Source organism: Miscanthus floridulus, chromosome 11 (genome assembly GCF_019320115.1).
Source record: "Miscanthus floridulus cultivar M001 chromosome 11, ASM1932011v1, whole genome shotgun sequence".
Classification (NCBI taxonomy): Eukaryota; Viridiplantae; Streptophyta; class Magnoliopsida; order Poales; family Poaceae; genus Miscanthus; species Miscanthus floridulus.
In genome coordinates, this window is record NC_089590.1 from 59,534,462 (window position 1) to 59,546,488 (window position 12,027).

Here is a 12,027-nt window from a genome sequence, read left to right on the forward strand (position 1 = left end):
AAGGAACGAGAGTGAGAGGAGGGTTCAGGGTTGGGCCGCCAGACATGGAGACTGGGCCGAAACCGCAGTCGTGGCGGGTTGACTAGACAGAAACCGTGGTCGAATGGGCGCGAGGGCCAATTTTAACTAGTTTTGAGAGTTAAGAGACTACGTGTGTTTGGTTTTCGAGTTAGAGGGCTAGAAAAAAACTATAGCCATAGTTGGAGGGTCAAAAATGGATTTTTTCCATTTAAAAATAGTATATGATTCCTGGTGTAAAATTATCTTCTATATTTTAGGAGTGGATTATTAGAAATTCTTGGAGATGGTCTTCTTTATTCTTTCTAATAATTTTTGAGAAGTTGTTACTCTTCGAGACGCTGTAACTTTTCTTACACTCTTAGTGGCTATAAGCAGTAAGTATACGAGCCTCGAGCTCGAGCACTATAAGATCCAAATTGAAAAAATTGTAAAAATGACACGGGAAAGATTGACTCCTGGATTATGATGACACTCGGGTGGATAATAAGTTGATCTATCTGTGTCTATGAATATGGATCCAGTATTAAATCTGTAAACGACCAATATTTCGAGTTTCATTTTTGCAAATTGCCCATCCAAATTAGGGACAATTCCGCAATTAGGGACAGATGTGTAAAAATGGAGGGAGAGAGAGATTGATTTTGCGCTGCCAAATGTCATGGCCGCCGGCTGCCGCCCGCCGACGCCCAGGTCGTCCGCAGCTCGCGGTCTCCGCCAACCTCGCTCGGGTCGCCGCTCTTCACCATAGCTTCACCATAGGTGCCGACGTGCCGTGGACTCCACGCGCGCAGCCGCCGCTCTCGGGCGGAACTCCGTGGTGGCATGTGCGTGCCTCTGTACAGTGTACAGGAGACATGCCAGAAGCCAGATGAACTCCCGCGATGGCCGTGCTAGCCCACAGCCAGCACGCCGGCATCCGCTTCGGTTCCTCCATCGCGAACGGCGGGTGGCCAGGTCGCCGCCCCAGCAGCCGCTGCTCCCGGCCTTTCACCCCTCTGGCCCGCGTCCTGCGCAGGGAATGGAAGAATCAAGATTCAAGAATGCAGACAGCTCGTTGTGTATTGTATTTCTCAACCAGTAGCTAGATCAATTTCATTTGGTTCTTATCTCCAATGTCTTCAGTGAGCGTAGAGGATAATAAAATACAAACCTAACATAGATTCCGTAAATTTGGATATTACCGGAATTCTGTGAATTTGGATAATATGGCGTCTTCGTTACACTTTTTTTGTTAGTGAAATCGTATGTAGGAGTAGGTGCCATACCGTGAAATACCTGATGTCCCTGAAAACATCCTAATTTCTGTAGTGTAGCTGTGTAGGGTAAAACTGGGGATTGATGATGGCCTGCAATGTAACCCAATTAGCCAAGTCAATGTGTCAGCTAGTATTCTTCAATCTTCATATGCCTGAAGTACCCATCACCCCTTGGCATGTGAGCATGTCAGTGCACACATAAATCATACTACTTAATAAAAAAAAGTCTGAGAAAACTGCAGATACTATCTCCACGTCAGTATGGATGGTTTAGTCAACAATGACTGCTTATCTCGGCTCTATGTGTTCTGACTTCTGAACGCTACTATTTCAACTCTCATCAATCATACCAAGAATAATGCCCAGAAGAAGAAAACTTGGAGTTGACTGTGGTAGTGAATGAACAAAGGGGTATGCTGAGAAGATAAAGGTGGGTAAGCCATATAGGCAGAGGGGGAACAGAACAAGCGGAGAACTCAAAATACTCGGAAAATACTTTTTGGGAATATATACGGGGATGGGAAACCAGCAAGGGTGAAGCGATTGAAGGAATTTACAAGCTTGTAAGTTCCAAGCCCCAGCAGTTTTAGTTATATCAAGTTTTATGTGCTTTCTACAGGGAAATCTTTTTTCAAAAAAAGTAAGGAGGTGATGCTGACAGCAGCAGTTGTATTTAGACCACTTCTTTTTTGAAAGATCTGGTAAACCGGCTTTGATTAATAATAATAATAAGAAGAAAGCAACATCCGATTACATGCGCGAGCAGCGCTCCCCACCGCAGCTTAGGCTGTGTGGGGTTTGTTTTACATAGCTAATTACTCACTAATTACTTGAGCAACCTATTTAGAGCACTTCAGTTTCTGCTTTTGGATATATCTATTCGTGGATCTCCTTTTGCTACTTGTGACCTTCCTGCTTACTACCTCCATATTGATGACCCTGAGGTCTCATAGAAATTGCGAAGGTGATTTCACTTCGTACTTAAAATGGTAGAAACCTTTACGTTAAAAAAAATGGTAGAAACCTGAATAAGATCTTAGTAACTGTAATCCTTTCTGATTTGCCTTCATTTCCCTCGCATCACTTTCAGGTATTATACTCCTGTAGTCCTGTTCCTGTAGTGAATATGAAGGGACTTCACATGGTGATTATCGCATAAGGTGGCTGTACCAAGGAGCTAATTTGTGTGTGTTTGTGTGTGGCAGGACCGCGACCTGATGTAGTTCATTTTTTTTGTCAGGCAGGATTGATTCAGCGGATGACTAACAAATTATCATGGTTTCAAGACTTTTCTTCTCGTGCTATGGTGATGGTTGCATTTGACTTCATTTGCTTATTGCTGCTATTTTCTAATTACTGTTAGTCTGTTACTGTATCAACTCCTGATAATATTGGTGATCCATGATTTGTTGTTTGCAAGGTTTTTATCATCTAAAAGAATATGTTTTGGGGAACCAATTGGTAGTTTATTTTGTTATTCTCGTCAACATAGTCATTATGTCAATTTCAGATGGTAGTGTTTTCTGTTCATAAGTTAGGCTGCACTATTTTGCTGAGGAAGTCAGCTTTTCAAATGACTGTTACATAAAACAATCAATGTTGCACTTTAGTAGTCAAGTGACAAAATGTCGCACTCAGGATGGTGTTATGCTGAAAACGATGACTGCTACATATAATTACTTGCTGAGCTCTCTCATTGTAAACTCCGCCTATGTTGTCTCAACATAGCAGGTCCCAAGCCCTGGTAAAGTAGGAGGGTTATGATAGGCGTGGCGAGCCAACGTTAAACCTAGCCATTCTAATAGAGATGAAACCCGAAAGAAAACCGTTGAGGCGTAACCCTCTTAGCGACGCGCCATATCGGAACTCGGGTATGGTGTTAAATGAGCAAGGGCCGGGTCGTCACGCCCGTGACACACCGTGTCGTGATTTGGGCACGGTGTCAAGTGAGCAAGGATCGGGTCGTCGTATCCTTAGTGGCACGCTACATCGGCGCCCGGGTGTAGTGAAAAATGAGCAAGAGTCTTCACATCTGAGTCAACGGGTGCGAAGGGTAAGGAAGCTAGTTGAACCAACTAGGATCCGTTTAGGTAGTTGGAATGTAGAGTCGCTTACAGGTAAGTTAAGAGAATTAGTTGATACCGCGACTAGAAGATGTGTAAATATATTATGCGTTCAAGAGACTAAATGGAATGGTCAGAAGGCGAAGAAGGTGGACAATACAGGTTTCAAGCTTTGGTACACAGGGATAGTCGCGAATAGAAATGGAGTAGGAGTTTTGATTGATAAGGGCCTCAAGAATAGTGTGGTGGGAGTGAGAAGGCAAGGAGATAGGATTATCTTAGTCAAGCTTGTCATTGGTGATATGGTCTTGAACGTAATTAGTGCGTATGCCCCCAAGTAGGCCTCGACGAGAGTGCTAAGAGACAGTTCTGGGAAGACTTAGATGGGCTGATTAGAGTTGTACCTAGTAGTGAGAAGCTTTTTAAAGGGGGAGATCTTAATGGGCATGTAGGTACTACAAGCGCAGGTTTCGAGGCAGTTCATGGAGGTTTTGGGTATGGTAGTAGGAATCAGGAAGGGGAGGAAGTTCTGGACTTTTCGGTAGCTTTTGACCCGATGATAGCCAACACTCTCTTTAGAAAGAGAGAATCTCATCTAGTGACCTTCAGTAGCGGACAACACTCTAGCCAGATTGACTTTGTCCTCGCAAGAAGAAATGACAAACGAGCATGCTTGGGTTGCAAGGTGATACCAGGGGAATGTGTTGTTTCTCAACATAAGTTTTTGGTGGCAGACTTTCGTTTTCAGGTGCGTGCCCGTTGGGATAAACAAGTTAAGATTGAAAGAACAAAGTGGTGGAAACTGAAAGGGGGAGACGTCAGAGGTATTCAGGGAAAGGGTTATCAAAGAGGGCTCTTGGAAGGAAGAAGAGGACATAAACAACATGTGGGAGAAGATGGCAACCAACATTCGGAAGGTGGCCTTAGAGGTGTATGAAGTAACCAAAGGAAGTGGAGGCGAGGCTAAAAATACTTGGTGGTGGAACGAGGAAGTTCAAAGGGCTATTAAGGAGAAGAAAGAATGCTATAGACGCTTGTACGATGACAGGAGCGTGGACAACATAGAGAAATACAAGGTGGCAAAGAAGACTGCAAAGTGAGCTGTAAGTATGGCAAATGGTAGAGCGTACGAGGATCTTTACCAACATTTGGGTACGAAGGAAGGAGAGAAGGACATTTATAGGATGGCTAAGGTTCGTGAGAGAAAGACAAGGGACTTCAACCAAGTTAAGTGCATTAAGGATGAAAGGGAGCATCTCTTGGTGAAGGAGGATGAGATCCGACATCGATGGCAAGAGTATTTTAACAAATTGTTCAATAGTGAGAATACGGACATAACCTTTCAGTTGGATGACTCTTTTGATGACACCAATATGCGCTTTGTGCGGAGAATCCAAGAATCTGAGGTCAGAGAGGCGTTGAAAAGGATGAAAGGAGGTAAGGCGATGGGACCGGATGGTATCCCAATTGAGGTGTGGAGATGCATCGGGGACATGGCTATAGTATGGCTAACCAAGCTGTTCAACCATATTTTTCGATCGAACAAGATGCCTGACGAGTGGAGGAGAAGTATATTGGTACCGATCTACAAGAATAAATGGGATATTCAAAGTTGTACTAATTACCGGGGAATTAAGTTGATGAGTCATACTATGAAGCTATGGGAGAGAGTTATCGAGCATCGCTTGAGAGCAATAACGCGGGTCTCTATGAACCAATTTGGTTTCATGCCTGGAAGGTCAACCATGGAAGCCATTTTCTTAATAAGACAAGTTATGGAGCGGTATAGGAAGAAGAAGAAGGACCTACACATGATTTTTATTGACTTGGAGAAGGCTTATGATAAAATACCAATGAATGTTATGTGGTGGGCTTTGGACAAACATAAAGTCCCAACGAAGTGCGTCGGGCTCATTAAGGACATGTACAACGATGTTGTGACTAGTGTTCGAACAAGTGATAGAGATACGGATGACTTTCCGATTAGGATAGGACTACATCAAGGATCAGCTTTGAGCCCTTATCTGTTTGCTTTAGTGATGGATGAGGTCACAAGGGACATACAAGGAAACATCCCTTGGTGTATGCTTTTCGCTGACGATGTAGTGCTAGTTGATGAAAGTCGGACAGGAGTGAATCAGAAACTGAAGTTATGGCGGGAGACTTTGGAGTCCAAAGGTTTTAGACTCGGTAGAACTAAAACTGAGTATATGAGATGTGACTTCGGCACTACTACTCGGGAGGAGGAAGGTATTAATTTGGAAGGTCAAGTAGTGCCTAGGAAGGATGCCTTTCGATATTTAGGATCAATGCTACAGAGAGACGGGGATATTGATGAAGATGTTAGCCATAGAATCAAAGCAAGGTGAATGAAGTGGCGCCAAGCATCTGTGAAAGCTCTAGTTTGGTTTTGGTTAATTGATGAAACCCTAAGTGCTAACCTAGTTTATCAAGATGATTATGAGATAGGTAGCACTACTTCAAGTGATGAAGCAATGGCGAAGATCATGACAATGGTGATGGTCAAATGCTTAAACTTGAAAAAGAAGAAAGAGAAAAACAAAAGGCTCAAGGCAAAGGTATAAAATGTAGGAGCCATTTTGTTTTAATGATCAAGACACTTAGTGAGTGTGATCACATTTAGGATAGATAGCTCGGCGGGATTCGGCGCTTTCGGAAAAATGAAATGCCTATTTTCTATTGCGCTGGATACAAATTCTTGTGGTTGGCACATTGGATCAAGGGTGAAGAAGTTAGAAGTGAAAACGAGTTGATCGCGAAGACGCTGGCGTCGGTCAACTGACCGGACGCTGGGTCTGAAAGCACCGGATGCTGGTTTCTGCGTCCGGTCAAACTGACGGGTCTGCACAGTACCGAGGGTATTGCACCGGACGCTGGTCTGTGTCCGGTCAAGGTGGACCGGACGCGTCCGGTCGAAAAAATATGCCTCAGGGAGCTTACTGGAAACGACCGGACGCTGGGGCTTCAGTGTCCGGTCAGTTTTACCGGAGCGTCCGGTCAGCTTCGTAGCCGTTGAAATCTGACAAACAGCGTTTGAAGCTGGTGACGTGTGGCGTCCATCGGGCGACCGGACGCTGAGGGCCAGCGTCCGGTCAGTATGACCGGAGCGTCCGGTCAAAACGCGTTTTGCCCAGTCAAGGGGTATAACGGCTCTATTTGATGGGGGCTCTATTTATAGCCCCATGGCCGGCTCAAGGGACAACTCTTGCACATTTTCATTGACATAGCAACCTTGTGAGCTTAGCTAAAGTCCTCCCACTCATCTCCATCATTGATTCATCATCTTTGTGAGATTGGGAGAGAATCCAAGTGCATTGCTTGAGTGATTGCATTTAGAGGCACTTGACATTTGTGTTGCGCTGCGGATTTCATTTGTTACTCTTGGTGGTTGCCACCACCTAGACGGTTGGAGCAGCGGTAGAGGATTGGCACGAGTTGGTGATTGTTCGTGGCCATCTCCGATGATTGTGAGGGGAGTTGTACCTTCCCCGGCGGAGCGCCGAAATGTAACTCTAGTAAATTGCTCGTGTCATTGAGTTACCTCACTTGTGGGTCGGTTCTTGCGGTGTCCTATCGTGTGGACGAGGTTTGTGAAACACCTCTTAGCCGTCGAACCACCAAGTGTTGGTCGACACAATGGGGACGTAGCGTGTTGGCAAGCACGTGAACCTCGGGAGAAAATCGATTGTTTCTTGTCTTTGGCATTCTCCCGGTGATTGGCTATATATTCATCTTGTGATTGGTTCATTCCCTACACGTCGGTATAATCACCCTACTCACTTATTTACATTCTTGCAAACTAGTTGACACAAGCTCTTTAGTGTAATTAGAATTGAGAGCTTGCTTTATTATTTACATTCATCTAGTTGAGCTCTTTAGAGTAGCAAGGTTGAGAGCTCTTAGTAAGTAATTACATAGCAAGTTTGTGTGCCTAAGTAATCATTGCAACTAGAATTGTTGGATAGGTGACTTGCAACCCTTATAGAGCTAGAGCAAGTTTGCATTAAGCTATTTGTCATACTAATCAAATTGCTCTAGTTGATTTGTAGATTTTTAAATAGGCTATTCACCCCCCTCTAGCCATATTAGGACCTTTCAATCTGGTGTCCTATGTGACAAAAGGGTACCACAGAAGCTAAAAGGCAAGTTTTATAGGACGGCGATTTGACCTGCTATGTTGTATGGTGCAGAATGTTGGCCTACGAAAAGACGACATGTTCAACAGATAAGTGTCACGGAAATACGTATGTTGCGTTGGATTTACGGTCATACAAGAAGGGATCGAGTTCGGAACGATGATATACGTGATAGATTAGGGGTAGCACCAATTGAAGAAAAGCTTGTCCAACACCAGTTAAGATGGTTTGGACATGTCCAACGGAGACCTCCAGAGGCACCGGTGCGTAGTGGAATCCTAAGCCAGGATAGCAACGTGAAGAGAGGCAGAGGAAGACCGAAGTTGACTTGGGTAGAAACAATAAAAGGAGACTTGAAATGATAGAATATACACAAAGACTTAGCCTTAAATAGGAGTGCTTGGAAAATAGCTATTCACGTGCTTGAACCGTGATTGCTTCTGCTGGGTTTCAACTCTAGGCTACCCCAACTTGTTTGGGACTTAAAGGTTTTGTTGTTGTTGTTGTTGTTGTTGAGCTCTCTCATTGTACATGTCCTGTTTTCCCCCTTTATAGTATGTGAGCATGTTGTAGCGTCCAAATTTCAGTCAGCAGCAAATAGTAACATTGGAAGTCAACTTTCGCATGTTTGAATTTGGACTATCAGAGCTTGAGATAGAAACAAAATAAAATAGGCAAGAAAAAACACTTTGGTTGATCATGTTGTCTCTATCACCCCTTGATCTGAACCCCCGTCAGTTTACTTATACCCCTCAGATCTGAGGGACTCAGCGGGCAGGGAGTAATCAAGAGGGAAAAGGAAAAAATCTTGATGAGTACCATGACAATTAGAGGCTTCTTAGACTGGAGAGGAAACCCCATCAACAGAGAAGTGCATGGAGGAGTGAGAGCAGTATGGTTTATATATTGTAAGTGTCTATACTCTATCCGCTATTCTTTGTTTCATTTACTATCTTTCCTGAATTATGAGTGTAACATTTACAGATGTAAGGGCTTGTGAATTTGAAGTTTTTATTATTTTTAATCTTCTTCTCCACCTTTTTCCTACTTGCAGTTCTGACAGTTGTAGCAAACATCGTGAATGTCCCAAATATGCTGAATATGGTCACCTATCTCCATGGAACAATGCATATGGGAGTGTCAAGATCTGCAACTACAGTCACTAATGTCCTTGGTACCACATCTGGGTTTGCTTTGATAGGAGCCTTCCTCTCTGACTCTTATATCACTCGCTCAAGAACTATACTTATCTTTGGTCCCTTGGAGTTTCTGGTATTCAATCATCTACACCCTAAAGGATTTTTACATGTTCGATCTGTTGCTATTGCTAGATTTGAAGTAACAATAGTAGAAATTAGAAAACATGGTATTACTTTTTGGATTTTTTTTAATTAGATAATTGAATGGAAAAACTATGCTAAGAAGGGTGATGCTAAGGTAAACTGTTGAAAGTTTACAAAAGCACAGGAATACGTCTTCAGGAGCTCACGCCTAGTTGGGTATACTGTATACATGTAAAACTATTTCAGGGGTCTGGTTAGGTACCGTAAGAATGGCCTACCAAGGGTACATATCCATAACAGTGATGGGCTTTATAAACAGATCATACGTAAAACTCTGACTTACATGCCTTGTTTTTTTTTTTTTTTTTACATTTCAATTCATGAAGTATGACTTCTCTGTGATAATCTTGCTGCAAAGTCCACTCAATTGAAATATTGAAAGAAATGGATTTATTTTTGGGTGCAAAGTAAATGTTTCTCCTTTTTCACCCTTAGCTAAGTAAGTCCTGCACTAAAAATTTAACATCCTCCTAGAATTTTACTGATATTCCACAGAGAATTTCTGAAAGGCATTACAAGGGTAGCCTCCTGAATTTAGACAGATTTAAGTCGTAATTTTGGATCAATCCTTACGTAAATATGCACATGTTGACACCCCTTCTAACCTTTATGCACAGTATTTTTTTGTCATGACAAAACACTCACTTAGCGGTATGTAATAGAATCCTAAGCCAGGATAGTAACGTGAAGAGAGGCAGAGGAAGACCGAAGTTGACTTGGGTAGAGACAATAAAAGGAGACTTAAAAGGATGGAATATACCCAAAGACTTAGCCTTAGATAGGAGTGCTTGGAAGACAGCTATTCACATGCCTGAACCATGATTTCTTCTGCTGGGTTTCAACTCTAGCCTACCCCAACTTGTTTGGGACTTAAAGGCTTTGTTGTTGTTGTTGTTGTTGTTGTTGTTGTTGTTGACAAAACACTCACTTGTGCAGGGCTACGGACTGCTTGCACTGCAAGCCCACCTTCCTTCACTACATCCACCTCCTTGCAATATTGAAGCAGAACCAAGTAACTGCAAAGAAGTCCATGGCTGGAATTCCACCCTGCTGTTTGCCTCCTTGTATATCAGTGCAGTTGGTGATGGTTGTATGCGTGCTTGCATGCCATCCCTTGGAGCAGACCAGTTCAACCATGAAAATCCCGCTGAGTCGCGCCAGCAATCTAGCTTCTTTAATTGGTACACCTTTGGGATCTCCTTTGGAGGTTTTATAGGGCTGATTCTAGTAGTGTGGCTTCAGAACGACAAAGGGTGGGACATTGGATTTGGCTTGTGTGCCATCCTAATTCTGCTTGGGCTGCTTGTGGTTGCTGTTGGTCTCCCTTTCTACCACAACCAAATACCTGAAGGAAGCCCTCTAACCCGAATACTGCAGGTTGTGCTCCTTTAGTAACCATAAATCTTATCTCAGTTATCAAGAAGTGTGTTGTGAATATTATTTCGCTGCAATCTTGCCTCTCCAGGTTCTTGTGGTCGCATTCAGAAACAGGAGCCTTGAGCTTCCGGAGAAACTGGAAGAAGCACAAGAAAGCAGTGCTGAGCCATGCTCTATTGAAGTACTCCCTGAAACAAAAAGCTTGCAGTAAGATTCAGAGAAACACATGCGTTTTTCACTGCAGGCCTATTTATATAGAGTAGAGAGCATTGCATTGTTTCTAGTATTGCCCATTATAAACTATTCCATGCATCTTGACAGAATCCTCGACAAAGCCTGCATCAACCGTGGGAAAGATGGAGCCTGGTCACTTTGCAGCAGGACGAAGGTGGAGGAGACAAAGATTGTGCTCCGTGTGCTTCCTCTGTTTATCAGCTCCATTATCGGATACGTATCAAACCCTGTCCTCTTCACATTCACCGTGCAGCAAGGTGGCATGACAAACACAAGGCTGGGCAAGATCCATGTTTCCCCAGCTACACTGTTCATAATCCCCACCATATTCCAGATGGTAATGCTTCCAATCTATGACCAATTCCTGGTGCCATTCTTACGCAAGCGCACAGGCTATGTTAGTGGCATTACTCATCTGCAGCGCGTCGGCTCCATCATACTTGCGTCAGTCATCGCAGCAGTCGTTGAGAGGAAAAGGAAGGAAGCTGCGGTGCAGATGTCCCTATTTTGGCTCACGCCTCAGTTTTTGTTGCTGGGAGTGTCAGACGTGACATCGTTTCCTGGGCTCCTCGAGTTCTTCAACAGCGAGGCGCCACGAGGCATGAAGTCGATCGCGGCAGCCTTGTTCTGGTGTGTCCTAGGGCTCTCGTCATTGCTAGCCACTTTCCTGGTGCAGATAGTAAACAGGGCCACGAGGCATGGGAACCAGGAAGGGTGGCTCGATGCTACAAGCTTGAACAGCAGCCGTCTTGATCTGTTCTACTGGGTTGTGGCTGTTGTCGGATTGCTTGCCTTCTTGAACTACCTGTTCTGGGCCAAGAGGTATGTATACCGGCACAATTTACGCATCGTCGTCGCTGACAAGCCACCGGTCGATCAGGATCCACGTTTGAAATATCTCGCTAGGATCGTCCTTCAGTTCAGCAAAAGCAGGATAAGTGTGGTCTGGTTTACCATGACATGGATTAGAGCCTGTTGTGTGTTGTCGTATTCAGATGCCTGATTGTATGCAGATCATTGGTGGACATCATTCGTTATACTTAGCATTAGCAGTAGTTCACATTTGTGAAATGCTCCTTATCAAAGGAAATGTTCTAGTTTGTGCAAGTGTAAGTGGGTGTTTCTTTGTGACAATGTAAGCTTCAGACACAGAAATATGTCAAATTGCCAAATTGGTAAGAGCTAAAGTGCCAGCTTGAATATATTGATGCAACATTAATACCATATGGTTCAGCGTGAATGAATTTTCAGCATATGGGGCCGAGACAGTCGACAACACAAGCGATGATCATGCGCTCCCGCTCCAGCGTTTGTCGGCTCACAAGCTGATACACCTCTCACGGTATGCTGCTGCTGAGGTCATCATATAGGATAGATCTGTAAAATTTTTGGAAATTACAGCCCAGTTCAGGGTTGATATGAAAATATATATGGACTGATTTGAATAAATTTTGAATTTTGGATCACGATTAATGAATGGCGACTCAGAATAGAGATTTAAGGCTACTAATAAAATAATCTCGATTCAAAACAGGGGCTTATCTGCAAAATATTGGAACTGATTTGCATAATACTG

At 43.6% G+C, this 12,027-nt stretch overlaps 1 protein-coding gene across 5 annotated transcripts; it reads left to right on the plus strand.

Moving 5' to 3' along the window:
- Positions 1 to 639: 639 nt before the first annotated feature.
- LOC136490881 (protein NRT1/ PTR FAMILY 4.5-like) lies at positions 640 to 11,669 on the plus strand. Of its 5 annotated transcripts, none has more exons than XM_066487086.1 (8): positions 640 to 2,241; positions 2,368 to 2,437; positions 2,518 to 2,583; positions 8,236 to 8,405; positions 8,552 to 8,769; positions 9,777 to 10,217; positions 10,306 to 10,424; positions 10,539 to 11,669. In XM_066487086.1, the coding sequence occupies exons 4-8, from the start codon at positions 8,309 to 8,311 to the stop codon at positions 11,452 to 11,454; spliced, it is 1,791 nt and encodes a 596-aa protein (XP_066343183.1). In that variant the 5' UTR covers positions 640 to 2,241; positions 2,368 to 2,437; positions 2,518 to 2,583; positions 8,236 to 8,308; the 3' UTR covers positions 11,455 to 11,669. The 5 variants fall into 5 exon arrangements, with proteins under 5 accessions (XP_066343183.1, XP_066343182.1, XP_066343185.1 ...); XM_066487085.1 differs by having other exon boundaries at positions 640 to 1,840; XM_066487088.1 differs by having other exon boundaries at positions 640 to 1,840; positions 8,254 to 8,405.
- The last annotated feature ends 358 nt before the right edge of the window (positions 11,670 to 12,027 follow it).

Excerpts from the sequence above, each read along its gene's own strand:
- LOC136490881 (XM_066487086.1), top strand. The coding sequence starts at position 8,309 with ATGAGTACCATGACAATTAGAGGCTTCTTAGACTGGAGAGGAAACCCC. Across the intron at positions 8,770-9,776 it reads TTGGTCCCTTGGAGTTTCTG|GGCTACGGACTGCTTGCACT; the intron begins GTATTCAATCAT and ends TCACTTGTGCAG. Across the intron at positions 10,218-10,305 it reads CTCTAACCCGAATACTGCAG|GTTCTTGTGGTCGCATTCAG; the intron begins GTTGTGCTCCTT and ends TTGCCTCTCCAG.